Raw genomic sequence first — 23993 nt, 5'->3', positions numbered from 1 at the left:
GGCCGTGTCAGTGGCACTGTATTGTCCTCAAAGCGAGCAAAGAAGTTGTTTAGTTTGTCTGGGAGCAAGACATCGGTGTCCGCTATGGGGCTGGTTTTCTTTTTGTAATCCGTGATTGACTGTAGACCCTGCCACATACGTCTCGTGTCTGAGCCGTTGAATTGCTACTCTACTTTGTCTCTATACTGACGCTTAGCTTGTTTGATTGCTTTGCGGAGGGAATAGCTACACTGTTTGTATTCGGTCATGTTTCTGGTCGCCTTGCCATGATTAAAAGCAGCGCGAATGCTGCCATCAATCCGCGGTTTCTGGTTTGGGAAGGTTTTAATTGTCACCGTGGGTACAACATCACCGGTGCGCTTGCTAATAAACTAGCTCACAGAATCAGCGTATACATCAATGTTGTTATCTGAGGCTATCCAGAACATATCCCAGTCCACGTGTTCAAAGCAATCTTGAAGCGCGGAATCAGATTGGTCGGACCAGCGTTGAACAGACCTGAGCATGGGCGTTTAATGTTTTAGTTTCTGTCTATAGGCTGGGATCAACAAACTGGATTCAGAGACTTGGATTCAGAGACTTCAGAGACTTGTCCCGAAGCCACTCCTGCTTTGACTTGGCTGTGTGCTTAGGGTCGTTGTCATGTTTGAGGGTGAACCTTCGGCCCAGTCTGAGGTCCTGAGCGCTCTGGAGCAGGTTTTCATCAAGGATCTCTCTGTACTTTGCTCTGTTCATCTTTCCCTCGATTCTGACTAGTCTCACAGTCCCTGACGCTGAAAAACATCCCCACAGCATGATGCTGCCACCACAAAGCTTCACTGTAGGGATGGTGCTAGGTCTCCACCCAACGTGATGCTTCTCATTCAGTGCAAAATCTTGGTTTCATCAGACCAGAGAATCTTGTTTCTCATGGTCTGTCTTTAGGTGCCTTTTGGCAACCCTAAGCAGGCTGTCATGTGCATTTTACTGAGGAGTGGCTTCTGTCTGGCCACTCTACCATAAAGGCCTGATTGGTGGTGCTGCAGAGACAGTTGTCCGTCTTTAAGGTTATCCCATCTCCACTGTTGAATTCTGGAGCTCAGTCAGAGTGATCATCGGGTTCTTGATCACCTCCCTGACCATGACCCTTCTCCCCAGAATGCTCAGTTTGGCCGGGCGGCCAGCTCTAGGAAGAGTCTTGGTTGTTCCAAACTTCTTCAATTTAAGAATGATGGAGGCCACTGTGTTCGTTTGGACCTTTAATGCAGCAGACATTTTTTGGTACCCTTCCCCAGATCTGTGCCTCGACACAATCCTATCTCAGAGCTTTACGAACTTTACGGAAATTCGTTCGACATCATGGCTTGGTTTTTGCTCTGACATGCACTGTCAACTTTAAGACCTTATATACACAGGTGTGTACCTTTTCAAGCCATGTCCAATTAATTGAATTTATCACAGGTGGACTCCAATCAAGTTGTAGAAACATCTCAAGGATGATCAATGGAAACAGAAGCTACATTTTGAGTCTCATAGCATAGAGCCTGAATACTTATGTAAATAAGTATCGCTTTGTCAATATGGGATATTGTGTGTAGATTGCTGAGGAAAATGTTTAATTTAATCAATTTTAGAACAAGGCTGTAACGTAACAAAATGTGGAAAAAGTCAAAGGGTTTGAATACTTTCCGAAGGCCAGTTCATATACTTATTACATTTATTTAATTAACAAGTTATGCAACACCCAAATCCAATTGAAAAAGTAATTGCCCCCTTACACTAATTGTTGTGTTATTTGTTTTCTCAGGTTCCCTTTATCTAATATTAGGTTTTGGTTGAAGATTGAAAACATTCAGTATCAAAAATGTGCAATAGTAGAGAAAATTAGAAAAGTGGCAAATACTTTTTCATGGCACTTTACATGTAACTGGTCACAAGTGACAGATAATAAACAGTAGCAGCAACGTATCTCGCTCTCTCGCTGTCACTCTGTCTCCTTTCTCTCTTTTATCTCTCTCTCCTCTCTTTCTCTCTCTCTCTCATATTTTTGTTCTATCAATTGTTGATTGAAACTCTTAGGCTAAACCTATTGGATCCATTCCAATCACATAAATAGGCTGATACTGTAGTCCTTGTGACATTGCAAAACCTTGTTTCCAAGTTGCTTAATGTCATCGGCTGATCATTTGGCACGTATTCCATACACATGAAGGCATATATCAACCAGGGGAAATACATTGGTTAACCTTGCAGTACTCTGTAAAGCATCTTGCTCCTTTCCGGAACCAGTAAAGCATCTTGTCATGAGCAGCATAATATTGAAACTGGCCATTTCAGTCCTTACTGAATGACTAGGCACTTTAGCCAATTGGGTAGAACTGCTGTCTTTTGAGTTGGTTTGTGTTTTTAGGTGATAGATTTGAATTATAACCTGTAGGACATGACATGTGGAGTGCTCCACTTTGTAACAAGTAGCCTCTCCTCAGTAGTTAGCTGTAGCTATAGCTACAGTGTGGTATTCCCTACTCACAGACATTCTGTGTGGTATTCCCTACTCACAGACATTCACACAGCTGTTGCTACTTCACATTTAATGAGACAATGTCTGCCCCTGTCGAGGATAACGTGTGGCTTGTGAAAAACGCAGTCGAGGCTGAGCGGAGCAGAGACTTTCGTGCTGGAGCTCAAACTTACCAAGTGTTTCGTAGAGGTCCACATGCTATGTCTTTTAGCTGACGTCTGAGCTGAGAAGTTTGCGGAATTGGCACGTACACTTGTCTTCGAAAGTTCAACAGAGAACAGTCAAGTGCAACCATGTCAGTCAGTGACGTTTCCTTACTGAGCACAGGTTCTTGTTCAGAGCTAGACCCGAGTGGCTATGTGGTGGTTATCTTGAGTTGTTAGCATTAGCGTATGTTTTTACTATCGGATTATGTTTTGAAAAGCTAACACATAGTTGCTTGTTAAGTGTGCTTTTCAGGGAGCTGGAGATGTGGAATTAGACCGGCGACATGCCTGTTCCGTCTCTGTTTAACCTATGCGTCTCATCTGCCAGACGTGTTGAGAGCACCAAACCCCTGTAAGAGTCTCCCGGCAGGCTGAGCAGAGCTGTGTTTTGACTGCACCATATTTAGTCATTCACAGGCCACCACAGACCGCAGTCCTCCTCCATCTTAATCTGTCTCCCTCCTTTTTTTTTCTCCCTCCCTCTACTTCCTCATTTCATCTATTTTACTTCCCCCTCATCCCATTCTCCTCTCTGCCTCTTTCAGTTATCTGTTTTGCTCTATCATTCTGACACTTTGTACCCCACTTTGTACCCCTCTGCCTTTCCACCCAAACCACCCAAACTCTCTCTCTCTCTCTCTCTCTCTCTCTCTCTCTCTCTCTCTCTCTCTCTCTCTCTCTCTCTCTCTCTCTCTCTCTCTCTCTCTCTCTCTCTCTCTCTCTCTCTCTCTCTCTGCAGCCCTCTCCCTCTCTCAATTCTCCCCCTATCTCTTACCTCTCCCTCTCTCTGATGGACGCAGTGCTGAGGGAAGCTGGACCGCGACGCTAATGAGTTGCTAATTCCATCAGAGTTCTCCTCCTCTGGGCCTGACCTGGTCTGCCAGCCAGACTTTGATGATGCCTCCAATACTTCCACCTGCACGCCCACTTTAGACTTCCCCCTCAGACATGTCCCATTGATCAATGTTTCCATCTGGCCCTCCCTGCCAAATAACTTATGAACCACCTTGGTTCCATTCCTACTCTCTATTTTTCATAACATGGAATTGTATTTTTTTTTGTGAGGTCTACAGGTTTTTTTTAGGACTTTTGGAAGATGCTTGGATGGCTATTTGAGAGGATTCCATTCCGTACTTCAATTTGGCCTTCAGTACTGTTTAATGTTTGGGAAGCGAAAGAGTTGGTTTTGTAAAAGGTCTGCGTGTAACTGGTGCAGAGGAGTCAGGCGCAGGACAGCAGAGATGAGTAAAAAAGTAACTTTACACAAAAGGACCGAAATACATAAAACAAACACGCACAAAAACCATGGGGAAAACAGAGGGTTAAATAATGAACATGTAATTGGGGAATTGAAACCAGGTGTGTAAAACAAAGACAAAACAAATGGAAAATTAAAAGTGGATCGGCGATGGCTAGAAGGCCGGTGACGTCGACCGCCGAACGCCGCCCGAACAAGAAGAGGGACCGACTTCGGCGGAAGTCGTGACAGGTTTATTTATTTATGTGTTGCCTTTCTAGATCCAAATACTGTTCACGAGAAAGGCAAATCATATTTTACTATATTTCCCTACTGAAAAATACTAAGAACTGATCCGGGAGCAGCATAAATAACGGACAATAGGTGCCAGTGGATATGGTTCAGCCATCACAGGTCTGTCCGGCAAGAACAAATCCAGATGTCTTTAGGACAGGTTTATTCCAGATATAATGGTTCCTTAATGAATAACTAGAGATAGAGTGTGTGTGTGTGTGTGGTTTGGTATTTGAAATACACACGCAACAAGTCAAGCTGTAGTAAAACTTAGGGACACTCTTGTCAGCTGTACACATTCTCATGAGGCGATTTGACTCCCTCTGACTAGAAAGGGCGAGGGGCAGTGAGATGCGGGAATAGCTAAGCCATGATTCTAATTAAAGGGGCAAGCTGAGGGTGCATAGAGACATTCTATATTGGAATGATTGGCCTTTTTAACAGCCACCCCCACTTATACTGGGTAAATATGAACTCTAAACAAAACGCTTGACTTCAAGGGGATGACGTAAGACTACTAGTGTGTGTTCATCCACCAGGGCAGAGAGGTATAGGTGTAAAGGAGCCAGACAAGGGAAACCCCAGTCCTTGAGTGTGTCTGGCCACCCTGTCAAGAAGGCTCTGGGCCTAATGGGGAAGACAACTGGGGTCCTAGCATAGCAGGAGACTGTAAAGACTCTAGGAGATCAGGGAACTCATAGCTAAGATACTCTGGGCATACTGTGGCTATAGACTGAAGACATAGTAGGGCAGAGTGAGGTGCCTCTTACAACAGGACACTGGCTACCTAGGTCAGGAGGGTCCCCCACGGGGACGTTAGGAGGGTCTCCCGAGGCGAGAGTTGGAGAGTATGGAGGTAGGTCGGCTGGTGTAGTGTGCTCTTTCAGGTTGAGATCTGGTAGCTCCGACGTCCCTGGAGAAGGCTATGGAACCACAGTGGAGACCTGTTGGGACGCCATTGGTAACAATAGCTTAATTAACACTATGGGCTACTGTATGTTTAAGCTTAAACTCTATTGGACCAGTTAGGTTCGCTACTGGAGCAGTAGGGAGAAATGAAAACCACACAAGTGAATAATTTAGGAAAAGAATGCCGGCTTGTATTTTGTAAATAACCCAACTTTATCTTCATCTGAGGGTCTCTCAGATTTCAATGTTCAAAGTTCAACAGCAATACAATAAACATGAATCCACAGAAAAACACAACCCAATCCACAAATACTGACTTATAAACTACTATGACATGGAATCAAATGTGAGTAATTGAGCCTATCAATAAACACTGTAAGGTGTTTAAGTGTAGCATGTGCTTATAACAATCCCACTGCAATGTATGATGCAATCCTACCACAGCGTAGTATGGCAGTGCCAATTCAGTGTTCTCCAAGGAAAATCAATCAAATGTATTTACAAAGCCCTTCCTACATCAGCTGATGTCACAAAGTGCTGTACAGACACCAAGCCTAAAACCCCAAACAGCAAGCAATGCAGGTGTAGAAGCACAGTGGCTAGGAAAAACTCCCTAGAAAGGCCAGAACCTAGGAAGAAACCTAGAGAGGAACCAGGCTATGAGGGGTGGCCAGTCCTCTTCTGGCTGTGCCGGGTGGAGATTATAACAGAACATGGCCGAGATGTTCAAATGTTCATAGATGACCAGCAGGGTCAAATAATAATAATCACAGTGGTTGTCGAGGGTGCAACAGATCAGCACCTCAGGAGTAAATGTCAGTTGGCTTTTCATAGCCGATCATTCAGAGTATCTCTACCGCTCCTGCTATCTCTAAAGAGTTGAAAACAGGTAGCACATATGGGACAGGTAGCACGTCCGGTGAACAGGTCAGGGTTCCATAGCCGCAGGCAGAACAGTTGAAACTGGAGCAGCAGCTGGGGACAGCAAGGAGTCATCAGGCCAGGTAGTCCTGACGCATGGTCCTAGGGCTCAGAGAGAAAGCAAGAAAGCAAGAAAGAAAGCAAGAAAGAAAGCAAGAAAGCAAGAAAGCAAGAAAGCAAGAAAGCAAGAAAGAAAGAAAGAAAGAAAGAAAGAAAGAAAGAGAATTAGAGAGAGCATACTTAAATTCACACAGGACACCGGATAAAACAGGAGAAATACTCCAGATATAACAGACTGACCCTAGCCCCCCGACACATAAACTACTGCAGCATAAATACTGTAGATAAAAATAAGAAATCTTTGCATGCAAATGTTCTTATTGATGTCCTGGGTTTGGGCGGCTTGCCATCCTTGGTGGAAACTGAATCCTTACTAAAAAAAAAGACAAAATCCTGGCTTCAATCTTACCCTCAATCCCTTCACAGCACGTTTGTATAGATAAGTGAGTGTTAATATTCAATTCTCTCTTTTTCTCAACGATTTGAAACATAGTTTTTCTTCCATGGAATGGCGGTAGCTCTTCACGTTCCGTCCTTGCTCTTTCTTTTTTGCATGTTGGCGCCAACTGGTGTATAACGTGAGGTTAGGAGAGGGACTAAGAGAATATTGAGTTTGATTGGCTCAAAATAAACTGCTCGTCATGCAGCTTCTGACAGCTGATTTGTAATAGCTGTCAACTTAAGGCTAGGCATCCCGCCAACGGGACACCCGTCGACAAGTTCCGGTGAAATTGGAGGGCGCGCAATTCAAATAAATAATCATAAAAAACGATGGATATTAAACATTTAGGTACATACAAGTGTCTTATATCGTTGAAAGCTTCAATTCTTGTTAATCTAACTGCATTGTCCGATTTACAATAGGCTTTACAGCGAAAGCATGCCATGCGATTGTTTGAGGATGGCGCCCCACATCAACATATTTTTCAACCAGCACAGACTTCATAAAATCACAAATAGCCATTAAATAATCACTTACTTTTTGAAAATCTTCCTCTGATTTGCAATCCAAGGGTCCAAGCTACAAGATGCATGGTTGTTTTGTTAGATAAAATCCTTCTTTATATCCCAAAAAGTCTGTTTAGTTGGCGCCATCGATTTGAGTTCAACATGCAGACAAAGGAATCCAAAAAGCTACCGCTAAACTTTCGGAAAACAAGTCAAACTACGTTTCTATAAAATCCTCAGGTACCCTAAAATGTAATTAAACTATAATATTTGATACGGAAAGTAGTATGTTCAATAGAAAAGTAAAATTAGCAAGTGCGCGTCCTCTTCGTCGCGCACCTACAGACTGATTTCCAACTCTGTGACTCCCAGTACCAAAACTCAAAATTCTTCCTCGTTTTGGAAGAAACAAGCCTGAAACCTTGAACAAAAACTGTTGACATCTAGTGGAAGCCATAGAATTTGCAATCTGGGAGGTGGAATTGCATAGGACCCATAGCTTTCCATTGTAAGAGCATGGGATCTCAAAAAACATTTTTGGGGGTTGGTTCTTCTTTGGATTTTCTCCTACCATATCAATTGTGTTATAGTCTCATACATTATTTTAACATTTTCTACAAACTTCAGAGGGTTTTCTGGTCCAATGGTACCAATTATATGCACATCCTGGCTTCTGGGCTTGAGTAACAGGCAGTTTACTTTGGGCACGTCAGTCAGGCGGAAATTCAAAAAAAAGGCCCTTTTAACATATCAATAGCAATATAGTATAATATGATTAGTTACTGGAATCTCACTAGTAACGATTAGTATTCAACATTAGTTGACCTGTGTTACACATGGCTGAAGTAGGTTTGAGCACAGGGGTGAGCTCTGGTAGCTCCTCTGTCCCTGGAGAAGGCGGAGGCTCCATGCCAGGAGCAGGTGTATTAGGATCCACTACTAACTTGAGCTCCATGCTCGGAGCAGACTGGATCTGAATGACTGGGGTCGGCTGGAGCACTGTTATGGGGTGCTCCCCCCAGGGTAAGCTTTGCTAGTAGAGACCAGGGCGGCTGGCGACTCTGATGCTGATGGTGAGGGCGTTGTCAGGGGCTCATGCTGATGAAGGTGCTTTAGGCTGGCGAGAGTGGAGTGACGCTGGGTGTAAATCTGCAGCATCCCTCTGATGGTGAGCCACAACAGCTGGCAATGAACAAGAAGGTGCTTGAGAAAGGGGATGTTAGGACTGGTCAGACTCCACTTGTTCGGGATGGGCATCCCGTTTGGTGACCAATGGTGGTTATCTTCTCCTCGTGGTAGATCCACTTCGTGTACCTTTTCATAGGCTCTCCGGGATGTGCTGGGACGAGCCTGTGGCACTAGAGGTTCAGCTGGCTGTGGGGTGGTTTGGCAAGTGTAGCCTTGAACTGCTCCATCTGTTTGAGCTTCTGCTTGGCCTCAAGTAGCATCAGGTTATAGATGAGAGCTGTGCTGCGGCGGAGGTCTTCGGACCTCTCGCTGATAGGATGCAACCAGTCTTCTGCCAACTGGTCACCATGACCAGGAAAGTGGCATTTCGTGTCTTGAGACTTGTCTGCTCGTCTTCGTCAAGGGAGAGAAGACTGGGATGAGTTGGGTGGTGACCAATAGCTGGACACTAACATCTTGAGCTGTGGTAGCTGATGATATCTAGCTCGAAGGACCATGAAAAATACTAAGATTTGATCCGGGAGGATCATGAATAACAGGCAGTACTGTAAGTGCCAATGGATATGGTTCAGCCGCCACAAGTCTGTCCGGTCCAGATGTCTCTAGAACAGGTTTATTCCACATATAATGGTTCCTTAATGAATAACTGGAGATATAGTAGTGTGTGGTTTGGTATTTTTTTATTATTATTATTTTTTTTTTTTCACCTTTATTTAACCAGGTAGGCTAGTTGAGAATAAGTTCTCATTTGCAACTGCGACCTGGCCAAGATGAAGCATAGCAGTGTGAACAGACAACACAGAGTTACACATGGAGTAAACAATAAACAAGTCAATAACATGGTAGAAAAAAAAGAGAATCTATATACAATGTGTGCAAAAGGCATGAGGTAGGCAATAAATCGAATAATTAGCAGATTAACACTGGAGTGATAAATCATCAGATGATCATGTGCAAGAAGAGATACTGGTGTGCAAAAGAGCAGAAAAGTAAATAAATAAAAGCAGTATGGGGGGTGAGGTAGGTAAATTGGGTGGGTAGTTTACAGATGGACTATGTACAGCTGCAGCGATCGGTTAGCTGCTCGGATAGCAGATTTTTAAAGTTGTTGAGGGAGATAAAGGTCTCCAACTTCAGAGATTATTGCAATTCGTTCCAGTCGCAGGCAGCAGAGAACTGGAAGGAAAGGCGTCCAAATGAGGTTTTGGCTTTAGGGATGATCAGTGAGATACACCTGCTGGAGCGCGTGCTGCGGGTGGGTGTAGCCATCGTGACCAGTGAACTGAGATAAGGCGGCACTTTACCTAGCATAGCCTTGTAGATGACCTGGAGCCAGTGGGTCTGACGACGAACATGTAGCGAGGGCCAGCCGACTAGGGCATACAGGTCGCAGTGGTGGGTCGTATAAGGTGCTTTAGTAACAAAACGAATGGCACTGTGATAAACTGCATCCAGTTTGCTGAGTAGAGTATTGGAAGCTATTTTGTAGATGACATCGCCGAAGTCGAGGATCGGTAGGATAGTCAGTTTTACTAGGGTAAGTTTGGCGGCGTGAGTGAAGGAGGCTTTGTTGCGGAATAGAAAGCCGATTCTTGATTTGATTTTGGATTGGAGATGTTTGATATGAGTCTGGAAGGAGAGTTTGCAGTCTAGCCAGACACCTAGGTACTTATAGATGTCCACATATTCTAGGTCGGAACCGTCCAGGGTGGTGATGCTAGTCGGGCGTGCGGGTGCAGGCAGCGACCGGTTGAAAAGCATGCATTTGGTTTTACTAGCGTTTAAGAGCAGTTGGAGGCCACGGAAGGAGTGTTGTATGGCATTGAAGCTCGTTTGGAGGTTAGATAGCACAGTGTCCAAGGAAGGGCCGGAAGTATATAGAATGGTGTCGTCTGCGTAGAGGTGGATCAGGGAATCGCCCGCAGCAAGAGCAACATCATTGATGTATACAGAGAAAAGAGTCGGCCCGAGAATTGAACCCTGTGGTACCCCCATAGAGACTGCCAGAGGACCGGACAACATGCCCTCCGATTTGACACACTGAACTCTGTCTGCAAAGTAGTTGGTGAACCAGGCAAGGCAGTCATTAGAAAAACCGAGGCTACTGAGTCTGCCGATAAGAATATGGTGATTGACAGAGTCGAAAGCCTTGGCCAGGTCGATGAAGACGGCTGCACAGTAATGTCTTTTATCGATGGCGGTTATGATATCGTTTAGTACCTTGAGCGTGGCTGAGGTGCACCCGTGACCGGCTCGGAAACCGGATTGCACAGCGGAGAAGGTACGGTGGGATTCGAGATGGTCAGTGATCTGTTTGTTGACTTGGCTTTCGAAGACCTTAGATAGGCAGGGCAGGATGGATATAGGTCTGTAACAGTTTGGGTCCAGGGTGTCTCCCCCTTTGAAGAGGGGGATGACCGCAGCAGCTTTCCAATCCTTGGGGATCTCAGATGATACGAAGGAGAGGTTGAACAGGCTGGTAATAGGGGGTGCGACAATGGCGGCGGACAGTTTCAGAAATAGGGGGTCCAGATTGTCAAGCCCAGCTGATTTGTATGGGTCCAGGTTTTCCAGCTCTTTCAGAACATCTGCTATCTGGATATGGGTAAAGGAGAAGCTGGGGAGGCTTGGGCGAGTAGCAGCGGGGGGGGCGGGGCTGTTGGCCAAGGTTGGAGTCGCCAGGAGGAAGGCATGGCCAGCCATTGAGAAATGTTTGTTGAAGTTTTCGATTATCACGGACTTATCAGTGGTGACCGTGTTACCTAGCCTCAGTGCAGTGGGCAGCTGGGAGGAGGTGCTCTTGTTTTCCATGGACTTTACAGTATCCCAGAACTTTTTGGAGTTAGAGCTACAGGATGCAAATTTCTGCTTGAAAAAGCTGGCCTTTGCTTTCCTGACTGACTGCGTGTATTGGTTCCTGACTTCCCTGAACAGTTGCATATCGCGGGGGCTCTTCGATGCTATTGCAGTTCGCCACAGGATGTTTTTGTGCTGGTCGAGGGCAGTCAGGTCTGGAGTGAACCAAGGGCTATATCTGTTCTTGGTTCTGCATTTTTTGAACGGAGCATGCTTGTCTAATATGGTGAGGAAGTAACTTTTAAAGAATGACCAGGCATCCTCAACTGACGGGATGAGGTCAATATCCTTCCAGGGTACCCGGGCCAGGTCGATTAGAAAGGCCTGCTCGCAGAAGTGTTTTAGGGAGCGTTTGACAGTGATGAGGGGTGGTCGTTTGACCGCGGACCCGTGGCGGATACAGGCAATGAGGCAGTGATCGCTGAGATCTTGATTGAAGACAGCAGAGGTGTATTTGGAGGGCAGGTTGGTCAGGATAATGTCTATTAGGGTGCCCATGTTTACGGATTTAGGGTTGTACCTGGTGGGTTCCTTGATGATTTGTGTGAGATTGAGGGCATCAAGCTTGGATTGTAGGACTGCCGGGGTGTTAAGCATATCCCAGTTTAGGTCACCTAACAGAACAAACTCTGAAGCTAGATGGGGAGCGATCAATTCACAGATGGTGTCCAGGGCACAGCTGGGAGCTGAGGGGGGTCGGTAGCAGGCGGCAACAGTGAGAGACTTATTTCTGGAGAGATTAATTTTTAAAATTAGAAGTTCGAACTGTTTGGGCATAGACCTGGAAAGTATGACAGAACTTTGCAGGCTATCTCTGCAGTAGATTGCAACTCCTCCCCCTTTGGCAGTTCTATCTTGACGGAAAGTGTTATAGTTGGGTATGGAAATCCCAGAATTTTTGGTGGCCTTCCTAAGCCAGGATTCGGACACGGCAAGGACATCAGGGTTGGCAGAGTGTGCTAAAGCGGTGAGTAAGGCAAACTTAGGGAGGAGGCTTCTGATGTTGACATGCATGAGGCCAAGGCTTTTTCGATCACAGAAGTCAACAAATGAGGGTGACTGGGGACATGCAGGGCCTGGGTTTACCTCCACATCACCCGAGGAACAGAGGAGTAGTAGGATGAGGGTGCGGCTAAAGGCTATCAAAACTGGTCGCCTAGAGCGTTGGGGACAAAGAATAAAAGGAGCAGATTTATGGGCGTGGTAGAATAGATTCTGGGCATAATGTGCAGACAGGGGTATGGTGGGGCACGGGTACAGCGGAGGCAAGCCCAGGCACTGGGTGATGATAAGAGAGGTTGTATCTCTGGACATGCTGGTCTCAATGGGTGAGGTCACCGCATGTGTGGGGGGTGGGACAAAGGAGGTATCAGAGGTACGGAGAGTGGAACTACGGGGTCCATTGCAAACCAAAACAATGATAATGATAACTAGCCTGAACAACAGTATGCAAGGCATATTGATATTTGAGAGAGACATACAATAAGGCATAAAGTGATTGCAGGTCTTGATTGGGAGAGCTAGCTAAAACAACAGGTAAGATAACAGCAGCTAGTCCACTAACACAGCAACAACAGGTAAAAATGGCGACGACTAGGCAGAGAGGGTCGGATTAACTACACACAGATCCTGAGTTAAAGCACAGAGCCGACAGATAAAACACAAATAAACAGAATGGAGTACCGTCAATTAATGGACAGTCAAGCAGGCATCAGCTATGTAGCCAAGTGATCATAGTGTCCAGGGGGCAGCCGTAGATGGAGCAGGGAGGCCTCCACTAAGCTAGCACGCGGCGTTTAAAGTTAGTAGCCCGGGGGGTGGTCTGCTCAGACGGAGGGGGTCTGCTCAGACGGAGGCCGGTTGAGGGCACAGCGGATGGGGTATTCGTCTGCAGACCAGACGTGGTCGTGTCGACAGAGAATCCAAGCCGGATGGCGATGGCGAAAGAGAGGTTGTGAATTGTAGAATTGTGTTTGCTAACTGGTGCTAGCTTCGTGGCAGTGGCGCTAGCTGCGCTAGCTGCAAGCTAGCTGTGAGGATCAGAAGTAGTGGCTCAGGGATTACGGCAGGAATCCGGCGTTGTTGTCGAGAGACAGTCCGATGCTGGTAAATTGGTGAGTAATATCCAGGCTAATAACAGGGCTGGTGTCTGTGCAGAAGGTAAAAGCTGCTAGCAGCGGCAAAAAATGGCTAAATTAGCTTGTAGCTGATTAGCTGGTTAGCTACTGGGGGTTCTTGAAAGTGTTCCAAAGTTAAAAAATAATAGCGATTCCGTATCACATTGGGTGAGGTAGGTTACCGGAAGGTATAATCGAATTAAAAATCGAAAAGAGATAGAATTTTTTTTAAAAATATATACAAGAAATACGGAAAAATACGAACGTACACGAGAGGACTAAAGAAACACGTCTACACTGCTACGCCATCTTGGATTCAAGATTTGAAATGCAAACGCAACAAGTCAAGCTGTAGAAAAACTTAGGGACACTCTCCTAAACTGTACACATTCTCACTCTGACTAGAAAGGGGGAGGGGCAATGAGGTGCAGGATTAGCTAAAATGTGATTGGCTAAGAAAGTGGGTGATTCTAACTAAGGTGACAAACTAGTGGTGCCTATAGAAATTCTATATCTGAATGCTTGGCCTTTTTTAGAACTACAACATTGTTAGGGACCTATGTTGATCTATCTACAGCAATCCTTTGGTCTCCCATCCAGGGTTTTAACCAAGCCCAGCTTTGATATTTGTCACTGACTACTACCATTGAGAGATCTCTTAATACCTAAATATAGTCACAGTTGCTATTGAAATCATTCAAAAGGGTAAGTTTAACAGAGCAAATGAAACATAACAGTACTTTATAAGTCATATCATAATTATACTATTTAGACCTATACAGCATTTGCAAAGTCATCAACAGTTATTGTTTCAATTCAACCCAAGGTTCAATTAAAAATAGACAATACATGTAGGCCTATAGCATTGGTTGTTTTCAAATGTAATCTTCAAGTTAATCATTAATATGTTGGATTAACATTTCCATCTCAACCAAACATCAAATTTCGAGAATAGGACTAAAGCAAATCAAAGTGTGATTGGATTTAGTCCTAGTCTTTAACTTGAATTCTTGTTTGAGATGGAGACGTGAATCTAACATATCAATTATTCATTTGTAGACAAACTGAACTAAGTCAGTGGAACAAATGATTAATCTCCTTCAAATGTTGATATTTGGTTGTCTTGACAACCAAACACAATTCAATATCACTTTCAAATTCAATAATGTAAATAAATAGCCTATTAACTTGTTGACAAGTTGCTAAATTATACGTTTGATTCACATCTCCAACCAAACCAAAAACAAAAGTTTTTAGCCTAAATTTTTAGCTAAGCCTAAGTTTTTTTTAGCTAAGCCTAAGTTTTTAGACTAATTTTCGCCTAAAATGACATACCCAGGACCTGAAGCAAGGATATGGATGTTCTTGATAAGATTTGAAAGGAAACACTTTGAAGTTTGTGGAAATGGTGCCAGAGAAGAAGGCAGAAGTTTTTCTGCCTTTTTCTGCCCCATCCGATTATGTTTTTTTGTTTGTTTATTTGCATTGTTTGTAACTTTTTTTTAATACTTATTTTGTGCATAATGTTGCCGCTACCGTCTCTTATGACCGAAAATAACTTCAAGACATCAGGACTGTGATTACTCACCACAGACTGGCAGAATCCTTTTTTTCATTTACCGAGTCTGATGAGCCCGACGCGAACGATATAATGCTTTCTCGGGAACAGGCCCAGATCCCCGTGATTTGCGTGAAGTTTAGGCGGAGAAAAAGGGGTCAGAGGGCAGGCTGCCTTCTGAAAATTCGTGGGCGATCGGAAAAATAAACACTTCCTTCCATTCTGCCAGCAAATGTGCAATCTTTGGAGAATAAAATCGATGACCTACTCGCAAGATTAAACTACTAACAGGACATTCAAAACTGTAATATCTTATGATTCACGGAGTCGTGGCTGAACGACGACAAAATCAACATATAGCTGGCTGGTTATACACTGTGCCGGCAGGATAGAACAGAGGCGTCTGGTAAGACAAGGGGCGGCGGACGATGTATTTTTGTAAATAACAGCTGGTGCACGATATCTAAGGAAGTCTCGAGCTATTGCTCGCCTGAGGGAGAGTATCTCATGATAAGCTGTAGACCACAGTATCTAACTAGAGAGTTTTCATCTGTATTTTTTGTAGCTGTTTTACGTACCACCACAGTCAGAGGCTGGCACTAAGTGAGCATTGAATGAGCTGTATTCTGCCATATGCAAACAAGAAAAGTAGCCAGGGACTTTCATGTAAGGAAACTTAAATCCGTTTTACCACATTTTTATCAGCATGTTAAATGTGCAACCAAAGGAAACAAATCTCTTTACTCCACAAACAGAGATGCATACAAATCTGACCATAATTTTATCCTCCTGATTCCTGCCTAAAAGCAAAAATTAAAGCAGGAAGCACCAGTGACTAGATCTATAAAAAAGTGGTCAGGTGAAGCAGAAGCTAAGCTACAGCACTATTTTGCTAGCACAGATTGGAATACGTTCCGGGATTCCTCCGATGACATTGAGGAGTACACCACATCAGTCATTGGCTTCATCAATAAGTGCATAGATGACGTCATCCCCACAGTGACCATATGTACATACCCCAACCAGAAGCCATGGATTACAGGCAACATCCGCACTGAGCTAAAGGCTAGAGCTGCCGCTTTCAAGGAGCGGGACTCTAACCCAAAGTTTATAAGAAATACCGTTATGCCCTCCGACGAACAATCAAACAGGCAAAGCGTCAATACAGGAATAAGATCGAATCGTACTACACGGCTCTGACACTTGTCGGATGTGGCAGGGCTTGCAAACCATTACAGACTACAAAGGGAAGCACAGCCGAGAGCTGCCCAGTGACACGAGCCAACCAGACGAGCTAAATTACTTATGCTATGCTCGCTTCGAGAAAAATAACACTGAAACATGCATGAGAGCACCAGCTGTCCCGGAAGACTGTGTGATCATGCTCGCCGCAGCCGATGTGAGTAAGACCTTTAATCACATTAGCCTACGTTAGCTCAACTGTCCCGTGGACGGGACACCGATCCTGAAGAATTTTAAACTTCTTGTCAATATGGAGGCGCTGTTTCCACTTTGTAAAAAATCGTGCCCAAATTAAACTGCCTCGTATTCTATTCTAGATCGTACAATATGCATATTATTATTACTATTGGATAGAAAACACTCTCAAGTTTCTAAAACCGTTTGAATTATATCTGTGAGTAAAACAGAACTCATTTTGCAGCAAACTTCCTGACAGGAAGTGAAAAATCTGAAATCGAGGCTCTGTTCCAGGGCCTTCCTATTCAATTGCTTGAAATCTATGGATATACATGCACTTCATACGCCTTCCACTAGATGTCAACAGGCATTGGGAGGTGGAATGGGGTGTCTAGCTTGATCTGAGGTCGAACAAGAGCTCTTGGAATGACGTGACCACAATTTCCTATGTCTACCAAGGAGCGTGAAGGACATCAGCATTGGCTTCTGAAAAGCGTTCGGTATAGACGGCTAATATCTCCGGCTTTGATTTTATTTGATACATGTGATAATATCATCGTAAAGTATGTTTTTTCAATATAGTTTTATCAGATTATTCAACGTTTATCGGGAGTTTTGGAGTTTTCCGTTCTCTGCGTTAGGTGAAGATGGACATTTTCGCGCCACTTGGCTAGCTAAGGTTGCTAATTCGACAGGAGAACAGGACATTCTAAAACCAAACAACGATTTATTCTGGACAAAGGACTCCTTGTACAAGATTCTGATGGAAGCTCAGCAAAAGTAAGAACCATTTATGATGTTATTTTGTATTTCTGTGGAAAATGTTTCCTTTTTGCGGGCGCTGTCTCGCTATAACGTAAGCTGTTTGTTATGGTAAAGTTATTTTTAAAAATCTAACACGGCGATTGCATTAAGAACTAGTGTATCTTTCATTTGCTGTCCAACATGTATTTTTTAGTAAAGTTTATGATGAGTTCTTTGGTCAGATTAGGTGACTGTCCAAAATATCTCCGGATAATTTGGTGAATCGATGCTACATATTCAAAACGTATAACCACGGTTTGCAGCTCAAAATATGCAAATTTTCGAACAAAACATAAGTGTATTGTGTAACATGATGTTATAAGACTGTCATCTGATGATGTTGGTCAAGGTTAGTGATTCATTTTATATCTTTTGCTGGTTTTTAACAGTTTAGTGCAGGAAATGAAGAAATGTATATACATGCTGGAAGTGAATGCTTGAGTTAAACAATTAACTATGCAAATGAGCAAAATTTGTGTGCATTAAGGAAATGGATACCTGGCCCCAATAGAAGCCTGTCTCTAATAAGCGCATGTTGAATTAAGTGAATTAAGTGATTTAAGTAAATAATAGCCCAGGCTATTAATTTAAGTTTTACGGTAATCATAGGAAGTGTGCCTTTTCAAGAAAGCATGCAAAGGGCACAGGTCTGTGGAGATCTTCACAATTGCTATAATAATCAGTGCAGAATCTCAAACAGCGTTGATCACTTGCACTATGTACTTCTAATGTAATATCACCTGCAATCCAGGTCATTTGGTGTTGCTATTGGATAAAGCACAGTGATAACACATTACGTTGTTCTATAAATACAAAATATCTGACACAGTATTCCCATCAGAACTTTGTTGTGCTTTTAAGTGGTTGAAAGTGCAGTGATAACACATTTAGGCGACAACTAAACCAAAAATCAGACATTGTTTTCCATTGGAGATTGGTTGCGCTTTTAGATCGTTGAAAACATTGGGAATTCAATTAACTTCCGGCTGACTTTTAGCGTGGGTGAATAAAGGTTGAAATCTCATTGGGAACATTTCAATTTGGAAATTGGATCAGTTGATTTTCTCCCTCTATTTCTCTCTCTGCCCCACGTCTCTCGCTCTCTCTCACACATCCGAAATCAGTCTGATGGGACTTTTGATAAATGCAGAAAATTGCCACCACAGTGACTTTCTATAACAGTGACCATGTTGGAAATAAAGTTTGTATGTGAAAACTATTTTGAAGATGCATACTTTCAGTTTTTTCCGAATTCACTTCACTCGTGTATAAGAGGGAGGCTTGCGCAGATCAAACACCCCACTGGAACTACTTTTGAAGCTGTTTACGTGTCCTATTAATTCGAAAGATTGCTCAGAAAATCAGCTGTTTTAAATCGGCATATGCTTATTTCGATTTTGACCTCACGCCGATTTAAGACGAGCAGAGTAAGGTGTTTACATTACTATTTCCGTACTCTGACTACTGCCATAATCAGTTTCATATTGAATTATTAGTGTGAATGTAAACGCTGAGATTTATGGAGAACTTTCAGTCCAAACCAATGTTACAGCCAGCTCTGCCAATGGAGTCTGTAAAGAACCCATTGGCGCCATCGTAGCCTACATATAGCAGCTACCATGGTATATGTTCAATGTTTCATGTTCAATAGGCATATAACGTTGCAATTGCCAAATGGGGAAATAAATACTATGTTGTGTTTAACACCGTGTGCAGCTAGTTATTCCACTACAGTCCTACTCTGTAAAGCTGGATTGACAACGATAAGTGGTTAATACCTCCAAAGCAAGGCACATTACTTGTTCCTCTTTAGATCCTTTTTAGGTCAGCGTTTTTTTAAACTGTTGAATTGGGTATTGGCTAAGGTCACGTGCGGCTGATGGCTCTGCCTGCATATTTTGAACGGGGGGGATTATTGGGTGACTTCTGCCGCGTGCGCTGCTGAAGTATGACCAAAATGCCTCGCCACGAACTGAATGGAGGTGCTGAAAGAGTAGCGCCATTGAAATTCAGGACACAGTCGCTCCAATCCGGCCCCCAACGTCTCTCTTTATATGGTTATTCTCTTTCTCCTTCTCTTACTCTCTCTTCCCCCATCTCTCTCTTCTCTTTCCTTCTCTCACTCTCTCGCTCCTCCTTCTCCTCTCTCTCTTTCTCTCTTTTGCAGGGTTTTAGTTAATGAAAACACTCCATTACTCATCATAAGGTTCTGAGGTGTTTTGAAATGTCACAAACGTGATATTTAGCTCATATGAGTAAGATTGCACATATAGTAGGATTGAATTGACGACAATAAGATGACTGGGTGTGTTTGGGACAAATGGACGTGTCAACAATGACATGAGAATAACTACATTACTGAACTGTGAATATTTTCATCAATAAGCAGGTGTCAAAAATGTTGCTTGTTGCTTTGAATCCTTTTATGGCAACGATGGCACTGATCTCTTTCGTGCTTTTCTCTCTCTTGTCTCTGTTTCACAGGACAGACTGCGGTGGTCACGGTCACCCTAAAGGAAGGGTCTGTGAGCTGGGATTCTCTCCTTCCACTCCCCCTCACACACACACACTCCCTCGCATAGACACTCTGCAGGATGAGGGAAGGCTGGAGGTGCTTGCTGGGACTGTGCCTCCTGGCACGCTCTGCCTCCCCCGCCTCCCCCCACGGTGCCGCCAACCCCTTTGCTGGGCAACAGATGCCCCCAGACCCCTGCTACGATGACGCAGGCGCCGCCCGCCGCTGCATCCCCGAGTTCATCAACGCCGCCTTTGGCAAGGAGGTGGCCGTGTCCAGCGTGTGCGGCTGGCCGACGTCGTCGCGCTCTTGTAGCATGGTGGAGCGCATTGAGGAGCGGCCTTCAGTGGGCACCTGCCAGATCTGCGACGCAGCGGACCCATGGCGTGCCCACCCGCCCTCCTACCTCACCGACCTCAACTCGGCCCACAACCTCACCTGCTGGCAGTCGGAGAATCTGCACACCTCGCCAAACAACGTCAACCTCACCCTGTCGCTGGGAAAGAAGTTTGAAATCACCTACGTCAGCTTGCAGTTCTGCTCGCCCCGCCCAGAGTCACTGGCAATCTACAAGAGCATGGACTACGGCAAGAGCTGGACGCCTTACCAGTACTATTCGTCCCAGTGCCGGCGCATGTACAACCGGCCTAACAAGGCGGCCATCACAAAGCAGAATGAGCAGGAGGCCCTTTGTACCGACGGCCACACTGACCTCTACCCCCTTTCCGGAGGGCTCATTGCCTTCAGCACTCTGGACGGGCGGCCCTCCGGGAAAGACTTTGACAACAGCCCTGTGCTCCAGGACTGGGTATCAGTCACCGACATCCGTGTGGTCTTCAGCCGGCCCCAGCTGCCTCGCGAAATAGGGGCAGGAGAAGTGGGGGGGATGGACAGGGGAGGCCAGCCGGATGAGGACCCAATGGTACCGTCCACGTCTCTGCCGGCGTACTTCTACGCGGTGGGGGACTTCCAGGTGGGTGGGAGGTGTAAGTGCAATGGGCACGCCTCACGCTGCCTCAAGGACAAGGAGGGCAAGCTGGTGTGCGACTGCAAGCACAACACGGAGGGGCCCGAGTGCGACCACTGCAAGCCCTTCCACTACGACCGGCCGTGGCAGAGGGCCAGCGCCCGTGAGGCCAACGAGTGTTTACGTGAGTCCCAGGTCTATTCAGCATTTTCTATCGGTGTTGATTGTTATTTTAGATTCTGCGCTTTTCCACTCTTTTCACTCTCTTATTTTCCATTATTTATTTTTGGGATCAATTCTTTATTGTTGACCCTTGTTGGTTAGCAGGTATGTGCACTGTAAATAGACATAGTAATTCCTAATATAGTAGCATTCATAATGTTAGTATGGTTTTACAAAGAGATGCCATCAGCTTTGCCCACTTAAATCAGTGACATGGGCACACAAAGGCAGATCTGACTCGGTCTCTCAATGCCAATGACATCAGCATGCTTATACAGTGCCTTCGGGAAAGTGTTCAGACCCCTCTACTTTTTCCACGTTGTGTTACGTCACAGCCTTCTTTTAATATTGATTAAATAAAACATTTTCCTCAGCGATCTACACACAATGACAAAGTGAAACAGGTTTTTCGACATTTTTTGCAAATTACAAACTTTTTCAGACCCTTTGCTATTAGACTCGAAAGTTTTCAGACCCTTTGCTATTAGACTCGAAACTGAACTCAGGTGCATCCTGTTTCCGTTGATCATCCTAGAGATGTTTCTACAACTTAATTGGAGTCCACCTGTGGTAAATTCAATTGATTGGACATGATTTGGAAAGGCACACACCTGTCTATATAAGGTCCCACAGTTGACAGTGCATGTCAGAGAAAAAACCAAGCCATGAGGTCGAAAGAATTATCCGTAGAACTCCGAGACAGGATTGTGTCGAGCCACAGATCTGGGGAAGTGTACCAAAACATTTCTGCATCATTGAAGGTCCCCAAGAACAAAGTGGCCTCCATCATTCTTAAATGGAAGACGTTTGGAACCACCAAGACTCTTCCTAGAGCTGGCCGACCGGCCAAACTGAGCAATCGGGGGAGAAGGGGCTTGGTCAGAGAAGTGAGCAAAAACCCAATGGTCACTCTGACAGAGCTCTAGAGTTCCTCTGTGGAGATGGGATAACCTTCCAGAAGAACAACCATCTCTGCAGCACTCCACCAATCAGGCCTTTATGGTAGTGGCCAGATGAAAGCCACTCCTCAGTAAAAGGCACATGACAGCCCGCTTGGAGTTTGCCAAAATGCACCTAAAGACTCTTAGACCATGAGAAACAAGATTGAACCCTTTGGCCTGAATTCCAAGCGTCACGGCTGGAGGAAACCTGGTACAATCCCTACGGTGAAGCATGGTGGTGGCAGCATCATGCCTTGGGGATGTTTTTCCGCGGCAGGGACTGGGAGACTAGTCAAGATGGAGGGAAAGATGAATGGAGCAAAGTACAGAGAGGTCCTGATGAAAACTTGTTCCAGAGCACTTAGGATCTCAGACTGGGGTGAAGGTCCACCTTCCAACAGGATAACGGTCCTAAACACACAGCCAAAACAACGCAGGAGTGGCTTCGGGACAAGTCTCTGAATGTCCTTGAGTGGCCCAGCCAGATCCCACACTTGAACCCGATCGGATATCTCTGGAGAAACCTGAAAATAGCTGTGAAGCAATGCTCCCCATCCAACCTGACAGAGCTTGAGAGGATCTGCAGAGAGGAATGAGAGAAACTCACCAAATACAGGTTTGCCAAGCTTGTAGCATCATACCCAAGAAGACTCGAGGCTGTAATCGATGCCAAAGATGCTTCAACAAAGTACTCAGTAAAAGGTCTAAATACTTATGTAAATGTTATATTTCAGTTCATTTTTTATTTTTTATACGTTTGCAAAAATGTCTATCAATCTGTTTTTGCTTTGTCGTTATGGGTTATTGTCACGTTCCTGACCTATTTCTGTTAGTTTGTTGTATGTGTTAGTTGGTCAGGACGTGAGTTTGGGTGGGCATTCTATGTTGTCTGTTTCTATGTTGGTTTAAGGGTTGCCTGGTATGGCTCTCAATTAGAGGCAGGTGTTTGGCGTTCCTCTAATTGAGAGTCATATTTAGGTAGGTTGTTTCACAGTGTTCGTTGTGGGTGGTTGTCTCCTGTTTCAGTGTTTGCACCATACGGGACTGTTCGGTATGTTTGTACATCGTCATTTTTGTGTAGTCTATTTTTCCCTGTTCGTGCGTTCTTCGTGTTTTATTGTAAGTTCGTATGTCTAGGTTTGTCTACACATTCGTTTTGTTATTTTGTTAGTTAATTCAAGTCTAGTTCGTTTTCTGTCTTAGTTGTTTGGTCGTGTCTTTATTAAATCATGTCATTTCACAAAGCTGCGCCTTGGTTCAATCACTACTCCTCCTCTTCGGTTGAAGAGGAGGAGGACTACCGTAACAGTTATTGTGTGTAGATTGATAAGGAAAATATACATTTTAATCAATTTTAGAATAAGGTTGTAATGTAGCAAAATGTGGAAAAAGGATCTGAATACTTTTCAAATGCACTGTGTGTGCTAGTGTCAACATCAATTTCTATATTATCCATTGACAGTAAGGTACATGAATACGCACAAAAGGGGAAGAAAGACAAAAAATTATTAAAGAATTAGGTTTTGTTAATGGAGAACTCACCCCCGTAACTAGAAATGTATTATATATTATATTTATTATACAATTTATACACACCCATACATATTCTTACAATGACTGTGTAAGCATGGGTGGGAATTCTTCAGTACTCAGTTTTAATAGAAGTCGTTTTGTGATGGTCTGTTGATTGGATTTACCATACATTGGTATCTTGCAACTTTGTACAAATCGTTATAGAAACATCATTCAATTGTCTGGTCTGTGCGAATACTCATTTCAATTTTCATCATGTTGAAAGGACCATGCACATTTAATGCGACAGAGTGGGGTCTACTCTCTTCATTATACTGCACTTTCCATGACATAGACTGACCAGGTGAAAGTTATGATCCCGTATTGATGTCACCTGTTAAATCCACTTCAATCAGTGTAGGTCAATGGGGAAGAGACAGGTTAAAGAAGTATTTTTAGGCTTGAGACAATTGAGACATGCATTGTGTATGTGTGCCATTCAGAGTTTAAATGGGCAAGACACGCGATTTAAGTGCCTTTGAATGGGGTATGGTAGTAGGAGCCAGGCGCACCGGTTAGAGTGTGTGAAGTTTTTCATGTTCAACAGTTTCCCGTGCTTATCAAGAATGGTCCACCACCCAAAGGACATCCAGCCAACTTGACACAACTGTGGGAAGCATTGGCGTTAACATGGGCCAGCATCCCTGTAGAACGCTTTCGACACCTTGTAGACGAATGGAGGCTGTTCTGAGGGCAAAAGGGGTGCAACTCATTAGGAAGGTGTTCCTAATGTTTTGTACACTGTGTATATCCGTACTT

General features: G+C 44.3%; 1 protein-coding gene across 3 annotated transcripts in view; it reads left to right on the top strand.

The window, feature by feature from the left end:
- LOC139541977 (netrin-3-like) overlaps nucleotides 1–23993 on the top strand; it is a 102391-nt gene that overhangs the window by 13089 nt on the left and 65309 nt on the right. For all 3 annotated transcript variants that reach the window (XM_071346924.1, XM_071346925.1, XM_071346923.1), the window contains exon 2: nucleotides 19502–20683. In XM_071346924.1, coding sequence (XP_071203025.1) covers nucleotides 19612–20683 — 1072 coding nt within the window. In that variant the 5' untranslated portion in view covers nucleotides 19502–19611. The remainder of the gene's footprint in view (nucleotides 1–19501; nucleotides 20684–23993) is intronic.

Source organism: Salvelinus alpinus, chromosome 17 (genome assembly GCF_045679555.1).
Source record: "Salvelinus alpinus chromosome 17, SLU_Salpinus.1, whole genome shotgun sequence".
Classification (NCBI taxonomy): Eukaryota; Metazoa; Chordata; class Actinopteri; order Salmoniformes; family Salmonidae; genus Salvelinus; species Salvelinus alpinus.
Note: the sequence above shows the minus strand (reverse complement) of the source record. Positions and strands in the feature narration are given on the sequence as shown.